Below are 19,423 nucleotides of genomic sequence, written 5' to 3'. Positions count from 1 at the left end.
GCGGGCTGGTGCTGCCCAACGTTTTGGGGTACTATTGGGCGGCCAATGTGTCAATGGTGCGTAAATGGGTGATGGAGGGGGGAGGGGCAGCGCGGAAAAGAATGGAGATGCCGTCATGTAGAGGTACGAGCCTGGGTGCCATGGTAACGGCGCCATTGCCGCTCTCCCCTAAGAGGTTTACCACGAGCCCGGTGGTGGCGGCGACCCTAAGAATCTGGGGACAGTGGAGACGACATAGGGGGGAAACAGGGGGCTCGATGGAAGCTCCATTGGGTGGTAATCATCGGTTCATCCCGGGGAACAAGGATGGGGGATTTAGGGGGTGGCAAAGGGTGGGAATCAGTAAATTGAGGGACCTGTTTATTGGCGGGAGGTTTGCGGGCGTGGGGGAACTGGAAGATAAATTTGGGCTCCCCCAAGGGAACATGTTCAGATATTTGCAGGTAAAGGCGTTTGCTAGGCGACAGGTAGAGGGATTCCCTTTGCTGCCCTCGCGGGGGACGATGGACAGAGTGCTTTTGGGGGTGTGGGTCGGAGAGGGGAAGGTGTCTGACATTTATAAGGTAATGCAGGAGGTGGAGGAGTCGTCAGTGGAGGAGCTGAAGGCTAAATGGGAGGGGAAACTTGGGGAGCAGATAGAGGACAGGACTTGGGCGGATGCCTTGGAGAGAATCAACTCTTCCTCTTCCTGTGTGAGGCTTAGTCTCATCCAATTTAAGGTGCTGCACCGGGCCCACATGTCCGGGACTGGGATGAGTAGGTTCTTTGGGGGTGAGGACAGGTGCACCAGGTGTTCGGGGAGTCCAGCGAATCATGCCCATATGTTCTGGGCATGCCCGGCACTGGAAGAATTCTGGAAGGGGGTGGCGGGGACGGTGTCGAGGGTGGTTGGATCCAGAGTCAAACCAGGGTGGGGACTCGCGGTTTTCGGAGTTGCGGTGGAGCCGGGAGTGCAGGAGGCGAAAGAGGCCGGTGTCCTGGCCTTTGCGTCCCTAGTAGCCCGGCGGAGGATCTTGCTGCAGTGGAAGGATGCGAGGCCCCCAAGCGTGGAGACCTGGATCAGTGACATGGCGGGATTTATAAAATTGGAGAGGGTCATATTTGCCCTGAGAGGATCAGTACAAGGGTTCTATAAACGGTGGCAGCCTTTTCTGGACTTCCTGGCTCAAAGATAGGTATCTTGGACAATAGCAGCAGCAACCCGGGCCGGTGGGGGGGAGGGGGGGGGGGGGTGTGGGGGGAGGGGGGGAGAGGAGGGGGGGTTCCTTATTATAGTTTCTATATTTTTTCGCTACGGTTATGTAACTTAACATTGTGCTAACTTAAGTTGTTGTTAATATGTTGGGTTGTTCATTGAGGAGGGGCGAAGGTTCATGATTGTTGTCATTACTGTTACCGTTGGTATTTTAGAATGGTTTGATGTTGCATAAATTCAAAATTTTTCAATAAAAATTATTTAAACAAAACAAAACTTTTCCCTGAATAATCTTATAGCTCTTTCCCCAGGACAGTCTTTCACTCTTCCCCTCTGTTCTTTGACCACACTCCTCTTCTCTCTATGTACAGTCGAGAAACAGACCGTTCTAATTATCTGCAAGCAGGCCACTTAATTTGGAGGGCGATCGTGATTCTGGCAAGTTGGCCTTTTAATGATCATTAAAGAGATGCAAAGAAAAGCAAATGAGGTTCCTGAGACAAATTAGCAGGAAACTTGACCTGCCTTTAACCCGGCAAAAAAGTCGGGAGAACAAAATTCGAAACTTGTTTCCTGCCGGTGGGAAATTGCCTTGTCCCATTTTGCCAAATTTAGCGCCCCACCCGCCACAATTGCCGCCACTGACGCGAGTGGACAATTCCGCCTGCAATCTAGAATACATCTATTAAATCTCCCCTTAACCTTCTCCCCTTTAAGCAAAAGTGGGAAAGCTTCTCTAGTTTCTGCACATGGATGAAGTTAATCTAGCCTTTCATTAACTTCATTTCCAATGTTAAGAGGCTGAAACCAGGTTATTCATGGGTTAAGATTGTGGGCGTGGAACTGTGATAATTGGATACAGTGTTGTTTGAGCCTGTACTCTGACCAGCTCTTAGCTCCCAAGTCCATTTGTGACAGTTTGAGAAGGTGGCAGTGGGATATGTTCACCATGCAGTGGTGGATAATATGTGTCTCTACACTGGGGATATTTCCTCTGATCGCATACAGCTTCCAGGCACAATACAATGGGTAAGTCATCAAATATTACTGCTGTCTTATCAGTGAGGAAGACTATTAGTAACTGCCTAATACTAATAAAATGTGACAATAATTCTGTGGGCTCTGTGGAGATTATCAGCCATGACAATGATCCATCACATCTGAGTTTGTTTGAGTTTGTAATCTGAGCTGATACCGCAGTGCAAGCTGAGGGAACTCCAGCAAAAAAATTAAACCAAAGTGTTCTCCATTCATTGGGGCAGATACAAAAAATTTTATGGGACTATCCTTGTGTCCTGGTCAACATTTCTCCTGTGTCTTGTTCATCTCCGATCTTTAATCACTTCTCATTGGCAGACTTGCCATCAGGGCTTTGGAATTGCCTCCTTAAGCACCTTCCCCTCTCAACCTCTCCCTCCAGTTGAGATGGATCTAGCTATTCTAATCATCTCTTTTTACCAAGAGTTTGGTCACTTGTCTGAATAGCTACTTATGTGGCTCAGTATAACATTCCTGTTAAATGCCTCTGCACAGAAGGAGTCATTCACCCTGTCAAGGTCATTTAAAAAAAAAAAATTTGTGGGCCAGCATTTGTTGCCAATCATTAATCACCCTTGCTAGGGCATTTAAAAGTTAACCACATTGCTGTGGGTCTGGAGTCACATGTAGGCCAGATCAGGTAAGTGAACATTAGTGAACCAGATGGGTTTTTATGACAATCGACAATGGTTTCATAGTCATCTCTAGACTTCCAGATTTTCATTGAATTCAAATTTTAGCATCTGCCATGGTGGGATTGGAACCGATAAAATTCGAACAGGACTGGACAGGGTAAACGCAGAATGGATGTTCCCAATGGTGGGGGGATTCCAGAACCAGGATACGGGATAAACCATTTAGGACTAAAATGTGAAGAAATTTCTTTACCCAGAGTGGTGAGCCTGTGGAATTCGCTACCACAGAAAGCAGGTGAGATCAAAACATTGTGGGCGGGATTCTCCGTCCCATGTGCGCCCGGGATTCTACATCTCGCCTGCTGGTCAACGGGGTTTCCCATTGTGGGAAGCCCCACTCCATCTGGAAATCCCCGGGCTGCCGGTACAACGGGGAAACCTGACAGCGGAGAATCCAGCGCTGTATGTTTTCAAGTAGGAGTGAGATATAGCTCTTGGGGCAAAGGGGCCAGCACAGTGGTTAGCACTGCTGCCTCAGAGCACCAGCGACCCAGGTTTGATTCTATCTGATGTTCCACCAAAGGTGCCGTATCTAGGTCAGTGTTTGTTCAGTAAGTGATCATGTACGAGGAGAAATTGGAGTTATAAAAAGCAATTTATTTTCTCGTTTCAGGGACCAGGTGCTTCAATTCATCCCGGCGGATTCCGAGCAGGTGGAGTTTCTGCGGCAGCTGGTGGAGAATGAGTGGGTAGGTTCTGGAATGAGTATGTGCATCTTGGTTAGCTGTAATCACGTGGCATCGGCATTCTGGTGTTGGTTTCATTTCTTGAACAAAGAGACTAAAGGTAGGCAACTGGACCTTCCTGTCGAGTCAGGCCTCATCTGGATGTTGTGTTCTGTGATCTTGCCGTTGTAAGGACATACACAGGACATCTAGTTGTTTAACTAGAATGATAATTTGTCAATGAACAGATGGAAAGATAACAAAGATATAGACAAAGTTACTAAATGTGTTCAGTGAACTCTCCTGGTGATACTCCATGTGCGACTGTCCTTTTGTACGTCTTACGACTAACTGGCGGGTATCTCACGTCACGTGACCGATGTCTGATGCCAGCAGCTGTTTGGAGGTTGCATTATTAACTATGTATAAACTAACGTATGGAGAGGGCGTCCTGCGGCAATACAAGCCTGGGGGCGCTAGTAACGGCACCATGGCCGCTCCCCCCCACAAGGTATACCACGAGTCCGGTAGTGGCGGCCACCCTTAAAATCTGGGGGCAGTGGAGGCGACACAGGGGGGAAGTGGGGGGTCTGATGGCGGCGCCACTGAGAGGGAACCACAGATTTGTCCCGGGGAACACTGGCGGGGGATTCCAGAGCTGGCACAGGGCGGGCATCAGGCAACTGAGGGACATGTTCATAGAGGGGAGGTTTGCGAGCCTGGGAGAGCTGGTGGAGAAATTTGAGCTCCCCCCGGGGAACACGTTTAGATACCTGCAGGTGAAGGCATTTGCCAGACGACAGGTGGAAGGATTCCCCTTGCTTCCCGATGGAGGGGCGAGTGATAGGGTGCTGTCAGGGGCCTGGGTCGGAGAAGGGAAGGTCTCGGACATCTACAAAATAATGCAGGAGGTGGAGGAGGTACCGATAGAGGAGCTGAAAGACAAGTGGGAAGCGGAGCTGGGAGAGCAGATAGAAGATGGGACATGGGCGGATGCCCTAGAGAGGGTCAATTCGTCGTCGTCGTGCGCAAGGTTGGGCCTCATCCAATTTAAGGTGCTGCACAGAGCCCATATGACGGGGACTAGGATGAGTCGGTTCTTCGGGGGGGAGGACAGGTGTGTTAGGTGTTCGGGAAGCCCTGCGAACCATGTACATATGTTTTGGATGTGTCCGGCACTGGAAGAGTTCTGGGAGGGGGTGGCGGGGACGGTATCGAGAGTGGTGGGAACCAGGGTCAAACCAGGGTGGGGGCTAGCGATTTTTGGGGTTGGGGTGGAGCCAGGAGTACAGGAGGCAAGGGAGGCCGGAATATTGGCCTTTGCGTCCTTGGTAGCTCGGAGAAGGATCTTGATTCAGTGGAGGGACACAAGGCCACCAAGCGTTAACACCTGGTTAAACGACATGGCAAGCTTCATCCAATTGGAAAGAATCAAATTCGCCCTGAGAGGGTCGGTACAGGGGTTCTTCCGGCGGTGGCAGCCCTTCCTTGACTTTTTGGATCAGAGATAGGAACCGGAGGCCGAAACAGCAGCAACCCGGGGAGAAAAGGGGGGGGGAAGGGAGGGGGGGGGGGGGGATAGCAACGAAGGGAGCACGTCAGCGGGGGGTCGCGGGCAAGGACTGCCCGAGGCCATCGGCAGAAAGGGAAAAACGGTTTGGTTGCTAGACTGAGAGCGCGGAGGGGGGGGGGAGGGAGGGTGGGGGGGTGCGCGCGGGGGAGGGCGTGGGGAGGTTTTTCCAGGGGGGATTTGTGGTGTTATAATTTAAAATGTAATAGGGGTAAATGTTTGTATCGAAAAATTTCAATAAAAATTATTTAAAAAAAAAAAACTATGTATAAACTATTCACAGGGAGGTCCCCCTTTCTTTGGAAATGCTACCATTTATATACAAAAACATGATTTGTATTATCCTTTCACGCCTATTATACATATACAGTTGCACCTGTGCCTCAATCAACATATGCCTGCTGAATGTGTCCTGTTGGAGATGTGCATCTCTGACAGGATCACCTCATTGATCTACTGGGCTATTATTAGCTTCCTGACGTTGCTCTTGCTTTTGGAAGACCGGTTTCTGTGCAGGTCTTTTTTGTCTTCGCCTTTTGATGCGATGCATCCTCAAGACCGGTATTCTTGCCGACCATGCCTGCGTCTCCAGCTTCTTTAGTTTTTTAATGCAATGCTTTTTGCTGCGTCATCGTGTACTTTATGGCACATTGCCGATGTCTTCTTGTTTAGTATCACAGCTATCAACCAAATTGCCGATATCTCCTTGTTTAGTATCATAGGTGGGACTCACGGCATTCGCCACTCTACTTATCTTCCTCTTCTCTTTCTTGAGAGCAATTTTGTGACTATGACTCTTTTTCTGCTTGACTTTGGTAGCACCCATCCTGCCGCAGGCCTGCACCATGGGAGTGGTTGCTTGTGGATCGTCTGCTGAGATGTCCCATGTTGGTATACTTCTGAGGGACTGTGCGGTTATGGTCAAGTCTGCACCTTCAATAGTGAGCTGCAAAGCCTTGCACTCTGGGTTCCTGTATGTATTACTACCAACTGGTGGGTATCTCACGCCATGTGACCGATGTCTGATGCCACCAGCTGGTTGGCAGCTGCTGTTACTATGTATAAACTATCCACACAAATATCATCACACTGGGGTCTGCACCCAGTTCTGGGCACCATACTTGAGGGAGGATGTGATGGCATTGGAGAGACTAACAGAGAAAATTCACTAGACTGATTCTTAGAATAAAGAACTGTAGTTATGAGGATAGATAGATCAGTGGGTTGGGTCTGTTTTCCTTGGAGAAAAGATGGCGGAGAGGAGAATAGGATTGAGATATTCAAGATCCTGAGGGTTATGGACAGGGCAAATAGTGAGAAACTGTTTCCACACAAGAGTGCATCAGGAGCTAGAGGACACAGATTCAAAATAATGGGCAATGGGGTGGGGGGGGGGGGGGGATTTCACCCAGAGGATGTTTGGAGTCTAGAATGACCTTCCTGAGGGGGTGGTGGAGGCAGGTTCAATCGAGGGATTCAAAAGGGAATTACATTGCTCTCGGAAAAGAAAGAATGTGCAAGGTTACAGGGATTCATCAGGAGAGTGGTATTAGGTAGAATCCTCTGTCAGCGAGCCAGTGAAACCCAATGGGCCAAATAGGCTCCTTCTGCACTGGAACGATTCAGTGATTGTGAAGGATTCACTCAGGTATCAGCAGGCTCATTGTCCATTCCCAGTAGGCTTCGGGCAATGTCAGAATACTCTGCCCATAATATTGCCCTGACCTTTATTCTTGTTAAAACTTGGTGCAGTGAATCTTACCATCCCCTCACTCTGTGTCCTGTCTTTGTTTGTGACATGATGCACTATCAATTATGACGAGACGAGAGTAGAGTGTAATCGAGGCTTTATAACCCAGAGATGTGGGGCGCAATTCTCTGCTCCCCACGCTGGGTGGGGCCGGGCGACTCATGGCACGCCGCCCTGGCACCCCCTGTGATTCTCCCACCCCCCGCTCGGATGAATCGCCGCTCGCCGTTTTTCCCGGCGACTGGCGATTCTCCGGCCCGGATGGGCCGAGCGGCCTGCCGTTCCCGACCGGTTCACGACGGCGGCAACCACACCTGGTTGCTGCCGTCGTGAACATGGGCGCCAAAGTTCCGTTTGTGGCTTTTAGGGGGGGCGGAGAGGGGAGTGAGCACCACGGCCGTGCTCGGGAGGGGACTGGCCTGCGATCGGTGCCCACCGATCGTCGGGCCGGCGTCTCCAAGAGACGCATTCTATCCCCTCCGCCGCCCCGCAAGATCAAGCCGCCATGTCTTGCGGGGCAGCGGAGGCGAAATGGCTGCAGTTTGGAGAGCCCACACATTTATACTCCGCCTACTGGGCAGAGCCAGCAGGCAGGGATCTACCCCCGTACCTGTAGTACAGGAGCCTTACTGTAATACACCTCGGGCGGAATTCTCCGCTCCTGCGCGGCATCGGGAAGGCTGTTGTGAACTCGTCCGAATTTCACGATGGCCTCGGAGGCCGCTCCTAGCACCCTATTCACCCCCCCCCCCCCCCCCGTGGGCTAGGAGCGGCATTCAGTAAATCCCCGCCGCCAGGCCTTGCGCTTGCGTCAAAGCGGCACGCCGAGAATGACGCGATGGCGGCGCCTAAGTGACGTCAGCCGCGCATGCGCGGTTGCCGTCTTCCCCTCCGCTGCCCCGCAAGACGTGGCGGCTTGATCATGCGGGGCGATGGAGGGGAAAGAGTGCGTGTCTTAGAGACGCCGGCCCGACGATCAGTGGGTACCGATCGCGGGCCAGTCCCCTCCCGAGCACAGCCGTGGTGCTCACTCCCCTCTTCACCCCCCACAAGCCACAAACGAGCATTTGGCGCCATGCTCACGATGGCAGCAACCAAGTTTGGTTGCCGCCAGCGTGAACTGGTCGGGAACGTCAGGCTGCTCGGCCCATCCGGGCCAGAAAATCGCCGGTTGCCGGGAAAAACGGCGAGCAGCGATTCTGCGAGTGGGGGCGGGGGGGTGGTGGTGGTGGGGGGGGGCGGGAATCGCGGGGGGTGCCGGGGCGGCGTGGCATGAGTCGCCCGGCCCTCCCGCGATTCGCCCACCCGGCGTGGGGAGTGGAAAATCGCGCCCCTCATATATGATACATATACAACAGTGGTGACTACCACATTCACCCCCTGTTAAAAAAGAGTCCAGCGGGGGTGGTGGAAGACTAGTTACAGGCATAGGTTAACATTTTAGGAAAAGTTTACAAATTCAGCTGATTGGGTGCCTTGATCCTTCATTGTGAGCACCGCAGTCCCGGTGGCGATGGAGGCGTCGGTTCGGTCGCCAGTGCCTCCGGGAGAGTGTCGACCTCATCTTCATCCCCGGGTGGGACCAAGGGGTGGACGGATCATCCTGGAGTGGGGGCTGTGGTGGGGTACGCTGGGGGAGAAAGGTGGGGCCGGGGCAGGGAGGGGGGCCTGTGGGGACCCCGTTAGCGCCAGGTCCCTGAGGGAGACTGTGTCTTGGCGGCCATCGGAGTACGCCACGTAGGCATACTGTGGGTTCGCATGGAGTAGCTGTACCCTCGCAACCTATGGGTCCGCCTTGTGGAGCCGCACGTGCTTACATAGAACAGTACAGCACAGAACAGGCCCTTCGGCCCTCGATGTTGTGCCGAGCAATGATCACCCTACTCAAACCCACGTATCCACCCTATACCCGTAATCCAACAACTCCACCCCCCCAACCTTACTTTTTTAGGACACTACGGGCAATTTAGCATGGCCAATCCACCTAACCCGCACATCTTTGGACTATGGGAGGAAACCGGAGCACCCGGAGGAAACCCACGCACACACGGGGAGGACGTGCAGACTCCGCACAGACAGAGACCCAGCCGGGAACCGAACCTGGGACCCTGGAGCTGTGAAGCATTTACGCTAACCACCATGCTACCGTGCTTGCGGAGGAGAACGGGCCCTGGAGCTGCCAGCTATGTTGGGAGCGAAACCCCGGAGGTGGACTTCCTGAGGAAGGCAAAGAGACGTTCACGGGGGGTTTCATTAGTCGCAGTGCAAAGGAGCGACTGAATGGAGTGAAGGCGTCGGGGAGGACCTCTTGTCAGCGGGAGGCCGGGGGGTTCCTGGACCATAGGGCCAGCTGGACGGTCTTCCAGACCGCCCCATTCTCCCGCTCCACCTGCCCGTTTTCCCGGGGGTTGTAGCTGGTCGTCCTGCTTGAGGCGATGCCCTTGCTGAGCAGGTACTTGCGCAGCTCATTGCTCATAAATGAGGATCACCAGTCGCTGTGGACGTAGGCAGGGAAACTGAACAGAGCGAAGATGGTGATGAGGGCCTTGATGACATGGCAGACGTCATATTGGGGCATGGGACGATGAAGGGGAATATGGAATAGTCGTTGACCACGTTAAGAAAGTACGTGTTTCGGTCGGTGGAGGGGAGGGGCCCTATGAAATCCACGCTGAGGCGTTCAAAGGGTTGGGAGGCCTTCACTAGATGCGCTCGGTCTGGCCGGTAGAAGTGCGGTTTATACTCTGCGCAGACCTGGCAGTCTGTGGTGATAGCCCTGACCTCAATGGAGTAGGCCAGATTGCGGGCCTTTATGAAGTGAAAAAACCGGGTGACCCCTGGGTGACAGAGATCATCGTGTGGGGTCCGGAATCGGTCCACTCGTGCGCTGGCACATGTACGTCGGATAGGGCATCGGGGGGCTCGTTTAGCTTACCGGGGCAATACAAAATCTCGTAATTGTAGGCGGACAGCTTGATCCTCCACGTCAAGATCTTATCATTTTTGATCTTGCCCCGCTGTGTGTTGTTGAACATGAAGGCAACCGACCATTGGTCAGTGAGGAGAGTGAATCTCCTGCCGGCCAGGTAATGCCTCCAATGTCGCACAGCTTCTACGATGGCTTGGACCTCCTTCTCGACTTAGGAGTGCCGAATTTCGGAGGCATGGAGGGTGCGTGAAAAGAATGCCACAGGCCTGCCTGCCTGGTTGAGGGTGGCGGCCAGAGTGACGTCTGATGCATCGCTCTCGACTTGGAAGGGGAGTATCTCGTCGACTGTGTGAATCGTGGCCTTGCCGATGTCGGCCTTGATACGGTTGAAGGCCTGGTGAGCCTTGGCTGTCAGTGGGAAAATGGTGGAGTGAATGAGTGGGTGACCTTGTCCACATAGTTAGGGACCCACTGGGCGTAGTACGAGAAGAACCCCAGGCATCGTTTGAGGGCCTTGGGGCAGTGGGGAAGGGAGAGTTCCATGAGGGGGCACATGCGATCGGGGTAGGGCCCTGAAACTCCATTTTGAACCACATAGCCAAGGATGGCTAATCGGTTATTGCTGAACACGCACATTTCCTTGTTGTATGATAGGTTGAGGAGTTTGTCGGTGTTAAGGAATTTGGAAAGGTTAGCGTCGTGGTCCTGCTGGTCGTGGGCACAGATGGTGACGTTATCCAGGTACGGGAAGGTGGCCCGTAGTCCGTACCAGTCAACCATTTGGTCCATCTCATGTTGGAAGACCGAGACCTCGTTAGTGACGCCGAAGGGAACCCTAAAGAAGTGGTAAAGGCGGCCGTACCGCTTCAAATGCGGTGTACGGGCGGTCCACCTTGCCAATGGGGAGCTGGTGGTAGGCAGATTTCAGGTCCACTGTCGAGAAGACCCGGTACTGTGCAATCTGATTGACCATATCAGATATGTGTGGGAGGGGGTACGCGTCGAGCTGCGTGTACCGATTGATGGTTTGACTGTAGTCAACGACCATCCTGTTTTTCTCCCCAGTTTTCACAACTACCACTTGGGCTCTCCAGGGGCTGTTGCTGGCCTCGATAATGCCTTCCCGAAGCAGCCGCTGGATCTCGGACCTGATGAAGGTCTTTTCCTGGGCGCTGTACCGTCTGCTCCTGGTGGCGACGGGTTTGCAATCTGGGGTGAGGTTCGCAAACAGGGAAGGCGGGTCGAGCTTAAGGGTCATGAGATCGCAGACAGGAAGGGGTGGCAGGGGCCCGCCAAATTTCAGGGTTAGGCTCTGGAGGTTGCATTGGAAGTCTAGGCCGTGTAGCAAGGCAGCGCAGAGGTTGGGGAGGACGTAGAGCCGGAAGCCGCTGAACTCTACGCCCTGGATGGTGAGGGTGGTGGTACAGTACCCCCGGATCGTCACGGAGTGGGATCCGGAGGCCAGGGAGATTTTCTGGTTAATGGGGTATACCGTGAGGGAGCAGCGCCTTACCATATCGGGGTGGATGAAGCTCTCAGTGCTCCTGGAGCCCAGAAGAAATGATGTCTCGTGCCCATCGACCTTCACTGTCGTTGACGCGGTCGCAAGGTTGTGCGGTCGTGACTGGTCGATCGTGATGGAGGCGAGAGGCGGCTGGTGTTGGAAGGCCCCTGGGTGGTCGGCGGCAGTTGCAGGCGATGAGCGGCCCAATGAGGTGCCCGACGAGCAGGGGTCCTGAGGCGACTGTGAGTGAGTTTGCAAGTTTCTTGGTCACCGCGAGGTCGAGGGTAGCCCCTACAAAGAGGTGCTGGCCGACCCTCCGCCCGTAACGGAAGCATCCTTAATTAGAAGTTCAGAATGTTCAACCGCTGAAACGGCCTGGCAATCGCAGTCCCTCGCCAGGGCCTGCAAGGACGTGCAGGCATGCCAGAAATCTTTCACAGACTCACCGGGGAGTTGATGCCGCATGGACAGGAGGTGCCTAGCGAAGATTTTGTTGGTCTGCTGAGTATAGTTCTCCTTCAGTAGCGCCATGGCCTCAGCGTAGGTACGTGCATCCTGGATGAGGGGAAAGATATCGGAGCTCAGCTGCGTATACAGGACCTGGAGCTTCTGTGCCTCTGAGGGTGGTTCTGTCGCAGATCCGATGTATGCTTCAAAGCAAGCTAGCCAATGTGTGAAGGCCAACTTGGCGTTGTCTGCTTGAGGGTGCAGCTGCAGGCGATCTGGCTTGATGCGGAGATCCATCGTTTAAAATCTCTGCATAATAAATTGATGCACTATCAATTATGATGAGAGTAGAGTGTAATCGAGGCTTTATTATGCAGAGATGTGTAGCCTCCCGCAGCTGCTGCCAAAATGGCTGCAGCTCGGAGAGCCCACACATTTATACTCCGCCTACTGGGCGGAGCCAGTCAGCAGGGATCTACCCCCGTACCTGTAGTCCAGGAGCCTTACCGTAATATACCTCATATGTGATATATATACAACAGTGGTGACTACCACATGACACACATACATTTACCACTCTCAGATCATCTGCGTTAGTGTTACTGGTCAATGGATAAATGTTGCCCAGAACACCCAAAGAACTCCCATGCTCTTCTTAAAATGTTACCATGGGACCTTATCATGTCCACCTGATAGACAATAATAAGGCCTTAAGACATAGGAGCAGAAGTGGGCCATTTGGCCCTTCAAGTCTGCTCCGCTATTCAATAAGATCATGACTGCTGCGATGTGATAATTCTCAACTCCAGTTTACCACCTCATATCCATAACCCTTGATTCCCTGACTGATTAAAAATCTATCTCAATATTGAACATACTTAACAACGTAGCCTCTACAGCTCTCTGTGGTAAAGAATTCCACAGATTCACTGCCCTCTAACAGAAAAAAGTCCTCCCCACCTCTGTCTTAAATGGATGACTCTGAGATTATGTCCTCGAGTCCTCGACTCTCCCACAAGGGGAAACATCCTCTCAGCATCTACCCTGTCGAGCTCCCTGAAAATCCTACATGACACAATGAGGTTGCCTCTTATTCTTCAAACTCCACTGACAACTGGCCAAATCTACTCAAACTCTCCTCATTGAAAAATCCCTCCATACCCACAATCAACCTCGTGAACCTTCTGTGGACTGCCTCCAATGCCAGTACATCATTCCTGAGATAAGGGGACACTGCAGACAGGGCCTCAGTTTAAAGTCTCTTCGACAATGAAACACTCCCTAGATACTGCATTAAAGTGTCAGTCGGGATTTTGTATTCAAGTCTCATGTGTAAACTTTAAGCCCATTATCTTTCAGCTTGGGAAAGGGACATAAACCAGGCCATAGATAACAGTGCTAACTTGAGAGACTTTGGACTTTGCCCTTTCATATTTGAATGGTGTTCAAGGTTTGAAGATACGGGTTCAGCAGCAGCAGCACAGTCAGAAAATTGGAGGCATAATAAAAGAGACAGAGTCCTACTGATGCGACCATCAATTCACACGAGACGGAGAGTTGAAGTGAACTGTGGCTTTAATCAGCTAGAACTGTGCCTGCCTGTGACTGCTCTGCACTGAGAGCCACCTGCAGGGCAGCAGCTCTATATACCTCCCCCAAGGAGGGCGGAGCCCCACAAGGGCACCAACATGATACAATGTGGTGTAGTACAATACAATGGTCCATAGGTGGAGCCCACCAGGGCAACAACATAGTACAATGCAATACAGTAGTGAATGGCTGCCATAATACATTCACCACATCTACCACTTGCATTGCATTAATCAGATCCTCCAACAGTTAACTGTGGCCAGTAACATGTTTGCAGTTGCAACGGATATTGAAGCTCAACTGGGGATGGGCCAGTTTGTTAAATCAGTGACACTGTGAGAATAATGTCATTTTCACTTCTTTCATTTTTCAAATTTAATTTTCACTTTTCATTCAGTTTATTTGCAAAGAAAATTAATACAATGTGAAAATGAATCCGGCCATTGAATCTAGAAAACAGAAGATGGCCGTTCAGCCCATCGTGTTTGTGTTGGCTTCTCCAATGGGTTCTCAAATTCGTCCTATTGCACAGTGGTTAGCACTGTTACTTCACAGTGCCAGGGTCCCAGGTTCGATTCCTGGCTTGGGTCACTATCTGTGTGGAGTCTGCACATTCTCCCCGTGCCTGTGTGTTTCCTCTGGGTGCTCCGATTTCTTCCCACAAGCCCCGAAAGATGTGGGGCGCGATTCTCTGCTGCCCACGCCGGTTGGGAGAATAGCGGGAGGGCCTCCCAACATTTTTTGCGCCGTCCCGCTATTCTCCCTCACTCGCCCGACCCACGTCACGAATCGCCATTTTTTACGGCGAGCACCGATTCTCCGCGGCCGATGGGCCGAGCGGCCGGGCCTTTACGCCCATTTTTTCACGGCAGCAAAGACACCTGCTTGCTGCCATCATAAAAACGGGCGCTGGATGCCCGTTATGGGCATCCAGAGGCCTGTTTGGGGTGGGAGCACCACCGTTGTGCTCGGCAGGGGACAGGACCGCGATCGGTGCCCACCAATCGTCGGGCCTGCGTCCAAAAGGGACGCACTCTTTCCCCTCCGCCGCCTGACAAGATCAAGCCTCCACATCTTGTCGGGCAGCGGTGGAGAAATGCGGAACCGCGCATGCGCGGGTTCCGTCAATGGCATGATGACGTTACCCGCGCATGCGCGGGTTGGAGCCGGCTCCAACCTGCTCATGCGCGGCTGACGTCATACAGACGGCAGCCGTGCGTCATCTTGGCGCACGGCCTTAACGATGATCGTTAAGGCCGCGATGCCGTGATTCCCGGGGTCCCGCTCCTAGCCCCGATTGGGGGGGGGGGGGGAAGGGTCCCGGGAACGGGCGTGAAGGCATTTGCGGAGAATCGCGCCCGTGCTGTTCGGTAATTTGTACATTCTCAATTCTCCCTCCGTGTACCTCAACAGGCGCCGGAGTGGTGACGAGGAACTTTTCACAGTAACTTCATTGCAGTGTTCATGTAAGCCTACTTGTGACAATAATCAAGATTATTATTATTATGGCCCTGTGTTATTCTGAAAAAAAGGACAAGTTTCATTTTTCTTCATATCAATGGAGCTTCCTTGCATTTTTAAATTTATTTCATAAATCAGGTTTCCCAGGCAAGATTTTAAACAGGACAATGTCTTGGCCTCCAGGTGTTGATGTTGAAATTGGTTGTTAAGTATTTGCAGATAAGGGTTTTATGGAGTGATCCCATTATCACTGTGTTTACGATTCCTGAGGGTTTATGTTTTATATTTTGTGCAGATTGATTTATGGAAGCCTCAGTTCCCAGAGGGTATTCAACCTCAGGGTGAGGTCCATGCCCGGATCCCAGCCTCATCACTCGACACAGTGAAAGGTGAATTGAAGGAAAGGGCCCTTCAATACAGGTAGGTATGGCTGCGAATGATCAAACAATTGTAGGTTTTCCCTTCCCTCCGTTGTGCTCGGGCAGCTGTTTTACACATCGTCAGGCTGTAAGCAGAGTTTTGCTGCATCTCCCTCGCTAGGCCCAATATCCAACCATTCATTGGAGTTTAGAAGAGCGAGAGGGGATCTCATAGAAACTTATAAAATCCACACAGGATTAGACAGGGTAGATTTAGAAAGAATGTTCCCCACGATGGGGGAGTCCAGAATCAGGGGTCATAGTTTGAGGATAAGGGGTAAACTATTTAGTAATGAGGCGAGGGGAAATGTCTTCACCCAGAGAGTGGTGAATCTGTGGAATTCACTACCACAGAAAATAGTTAAAGTCACGTTGTGTGGTTTCAAGAAGGAATTAGATATCGCTCTTGGCGTTAAAGGAATGAAGGGATATGAGGGGAAAGGCAGGATCAGGGTATTGAATTTGATAATCAGCCATGATCATAATGAATGGCGGAGCAGGCTCAATGGGCCAAATGGCCTCCTTCTGCTTCTATTTTCTATGTATGTTTCACTTTGGTGTTGTCTACAACTTCTCTTTAAAAACATTAAGTAGTCAAAATTAATCTATCGGGGCGCACAGGTAAATACAGGCACGAGGGGATGGGGGTGGGGTGGGGGTGGGGGGACATGTCTGGGCATGACCATGGCACTTACCCTGACACAGCCCCAATCTCTGTGGAGCCGGCATTGCCGGCTCTATCAGTCCCACCCTGCCACCATGATGGCGAGGGCCATTTCACCGGATGTTCAGTGCACGGAGTGTCAGATTATCCGGAGAGAAAACCCGTGCACCTGGAGAGCAGTTTTCCCACCTCAGTCAGCACTCTGTGCACTGCGTGGAAAATCCGGCCCATAGACCCAACCATGTGATAAATGCCAGCTCTGTCTGTCATTCACCATAATTCCCAAGAGACTGTTCAGAGAGAGACAACTGTATACGGCTTGAGGGGCATCACTTTGCAACAAGCATGGCTGAACCAAGATCCCTCCCACTGTTATCTGCATGGAAGTTTGGGAAGGATTCATTTCCAGGTTCATTGCCAAACTGTTTGGTCGGGTCATTAATACTCCTTAATGTGACCAACAGTATTGAACCCAGTGTTTCTGACTCAGAGGTAGGGACATTACCCACTGCTCTGCAAGACGAGAATTTATCTGCCAGATCAGTTCTATCTGAACCACCACTGCAGCCGTCAGTCTCTTCACACGCGGTTCTAACCTGTGTTATGAAACCATCTTTGCCCATTAAATGCTGCATCAATCTGTCTTCTCTGAATCAACAGTATTTTAACACAAAATATTCAGGATCTCCTGGACAGGCAGATACAGAGTGAGGATAAACAACGTTTCAATTCCAGAGCACATGAGTATACCAAGTATCACCCAATGGAGGAGGTAAGATTTATACAAGAGGGAAGAATTGTCTCCTTTCCCATTTTGTAACTAAAAAAAATCACTGTTTCTCTCTCAAACACTCAGATCTATCACTGGATGGAACAAATGAAGGAAAACTATAAGGAGTTGGTGACACAGCATCTGCTGGGAGTGACCTATGAGAAACGGCCGATGTATTATCTTAAGGTATTCCGAGAGTGTTACACACAAGTGCACTCCCTCCTTTTTACCTCATTAAAGCTTCAGCCATAACCCCCTCTCTACCAACATTGGCCCAGCAATGAAATTCATCACTCCACAGCCCCCTGACCCTGTTACATCCGTGTGACAATTCCACTCCTTACTTTCTATCCTTGGACAGCTTCTGTCAGCTTCGCCAGTACCAGGCTACTTGGGCCCTGAGAGCAGTGTCGAGTAGTTGAGATGATCAGTTGGAATTGCGTGAGAGAAATCCTCCATCATTGTCCGTCTGGGCTCAGTTAATGACCGGAGCTGAAAGGCTGGGACTTCTGGACAATTTGTGTTGCAGGATCCGCCACAGAAACTAGCCAGAGTTTTACTGTCTGAAAAGAGGCCCTCTGGCCCATCATGTCTGTGTTGGCCATCAAACACCTGTCGATTCTCATCCCATTTTCCAGCACTTGGTCCATAGCCTCGTATGCTCTAGCATTTCAAATGCTCATCGAACTGCTTCTTACACCTTTATTCCTCTTGATCATAACTGGATTTGAACTCAAATCACAAGAGGTTAAAAAGTAAAGTTTTGGGGCGGCATGTGGCGCAGTGGTTAGCACTGCTGTCTCACGCCGCTTAGGACCTGTGTTTGATCCCGCCCCGTGTCACTGTCCGTCTGGAGTTTGCACATTCTCCCCATGTCTGCATGGATCTTACAACCCAAAGATGTGCTGGGTAGGTGAATTGGCCACGCTAAATTACCCCTTAATTAGATAAAAAGAATTGGGTATTCTAAATTTATAAACAAAAAGCGAAGGTTCACCGTCCCCCCCACTCACATCAGTCAGGAAGGGAAACCTTCATGTCTTGAATCTGGGATTCACTTTATCCTAAGTCACTGGAAGGTTAAAATCAGGGCCGGGATTCTCCAATGACGGGGCTATGTACCCACGCCCTCCAGAAAACGGGCGCGAATCACACCAGACTTTCTCAAAACGTCCGGAGTGATTCTCCGGTTTTAAGAGAGATAGCAGGACCCCGGAATCTCCTGCTGCCGCAGCACCTGCTGCCGATACGCGGCCCTGCACTTCCGGCTGCGGTGCAGGGGCCGCGCAACCTGGAGTAGCCACTCAGTTGGCCGGCGCAGAAGGAAGTAGCCCCCCCAGAGTGGCACGCCCACCGATCGGTGGCCCCCGATTGTGGGCCTGGTTGTCGTGGAACCTCCCCCTGGAGACTGATCCCCCGCCCCCACAAGGACGTCCAGCGCAGGCACGACACTCAGCTCACGCTGGGTGGAACCATACGGGAACGGCATAACTCGGCAGGAATTCGGTCGGTCGACCACGGAGAATCGCCGCTGGGGCCTTTCAACGGCCCCCGACCCACGCCGCGTCGACCGCGTGACTGGCACTGATTCTCCGGTCAGCAGAGGTTTGCGTACCAGCTTTGAAGCCGATCGCGGGTCTGGGTCCCCATTCTCCACACCCACGCCGAGCGCTATTTCGGCGCAAAATCTCAGAGAATCCAGGTCTCTGGAATGGGGAATGATTGGCCTGTGGAAGGGATGTGCTTTGCAGTTAGTGCTGTGGAGTGAGGACTAGCCTTCAGGATATCATTGATTCACCAGTGGAGCTCCTTGATCTTCCTAATTTATTTTTCCCTAGAATTTTCTTCCTAAAATGCCTTTGATCCTCTTTGTTACAGGAAGGGCCAGATTTCCTTCATATCCATTTTAAAATATGAAGAAGGGAAAAGAAATCCAGCAGGTGGCAACAAACCTGAACCCATAACCTCATCATTCATGCCGCGTGCAATGGTCCCTCCACCTCAGATAGTTGTCTCTGTACGTGCCAGAAATTTCAATTTGCCACATTTCTGCATTTCTCTGTAATTGGCATCAGAGCCATTGCTGCACATCACACTATTGTCTACACGAGTTGCCGTGACCCCAGTCACGCCCACACAAACCAACGAGAGAACCAGTGTCTCCTTCATTTCCCATTTGTTCTGCCCGTAGATCAGCAGAAAGTCCGACAGGCCCAAGAAGATTATCTGGATGGATTGTGGAATTCATGCCAGGGAGTGGATTGCTCCTGCTTTCTGCCAGTGGTTTGTGAGGGAGGTGAGTGTCTCCTTACTGTGGATCCACAACGGGGCCATCTGAGTCATAATCCTTTCACCAGCTTCAATATTGGAGGGCCCCGGTGGCCTTGAGCAACATGGCATAATCGAACCACAGATAATGGTTTCCAGATAGCGCAGATTGATGCTGTCAATTCTTTTTATGGCAGTTGTTAGCTTGGAGTTTTGCAAACAGAATGTTTGAGACAGGTAACATCAGATCATGCAGAGGAAGCCGTTTGCTCCCTATGGAAAGGCAGTGAGCAGAGGCCTCAAGGTAGATAGCATGTGAGATAAACACTGCGATATGCAAGATAATCCATGCAGGTCTTGGCAACAACAAGTACAATCCGGTCAATAACTAACTTATCATAATGAGGAAAGTTAGTTGAGGGCAATTGATAGGAAGTCAGAAAACAGGGAACTGAA

At 51.5% G+C, this 19,423-nt stretch overlaps 1 protein-coding gene across 1 annotated transcript in view; it reads left to right on the top strand.

The window, feature by feature from the left end:
• The first annotated feature begins 2,090 nt into the window (after nucleotides 1-2,090).
• The window catches only part of LOC119959029 (carboxypeptidase O-like), a 43,585-nt gene continuing 26,252 nt past the window's right edge, over nucleotides 2,091-19,423 (top strand). The window contains exons 1-6 of the mRNA XM_038787575.1: nucleotides 2,091-2,224; nucleotides 3,542-3,617; nucleotides 15,140-15,264; nucleotides 16,588-16,699; nucleotides 16,784-16,885; nucleotides 18,891-18,995. Of these exons, the coding sequence (XP_038643503.1) occupies nucleotides 2,136-2,224; nucleotides 3,542-3,617; nucleotides 15,140-15,264; nucleotides 16,588-16,699; nucleotides 16,784-16,885; nucleotides 18,891-18,995 (609 nt within the window). The 5' untranslated portion in view covers nucleotides 2,091-2,135. The remainder of the gene's footprint in view (nucleotides 2,225-3,541; nucleotides 3,618-15,139; nucleotides 15,265-16,587; nucleotides 16,700-16,783; nucleotides 16,886-18,890; nucleotides 18,996-19,423) is intronic.

Source organism: Scyliorhinus canicula, chromosome 2, assembly GCF_902713615.1.
Source record: "Scyliorhinus canicula chromosome 2, sScyCan1.1, whole genome shotgun sequence".
In the NCBI taxonomy this organism is placed as follows: Eukaryota; Metazoa; Chordata; class Chondrichthyes; order Carcharhiniformes; family Scyliorhinidae; genus Scyliorhinus; species Scyliorhinus canicula.
This window is presented reverse-complemented; position numbering and strand designations above follow the sequence as displayed.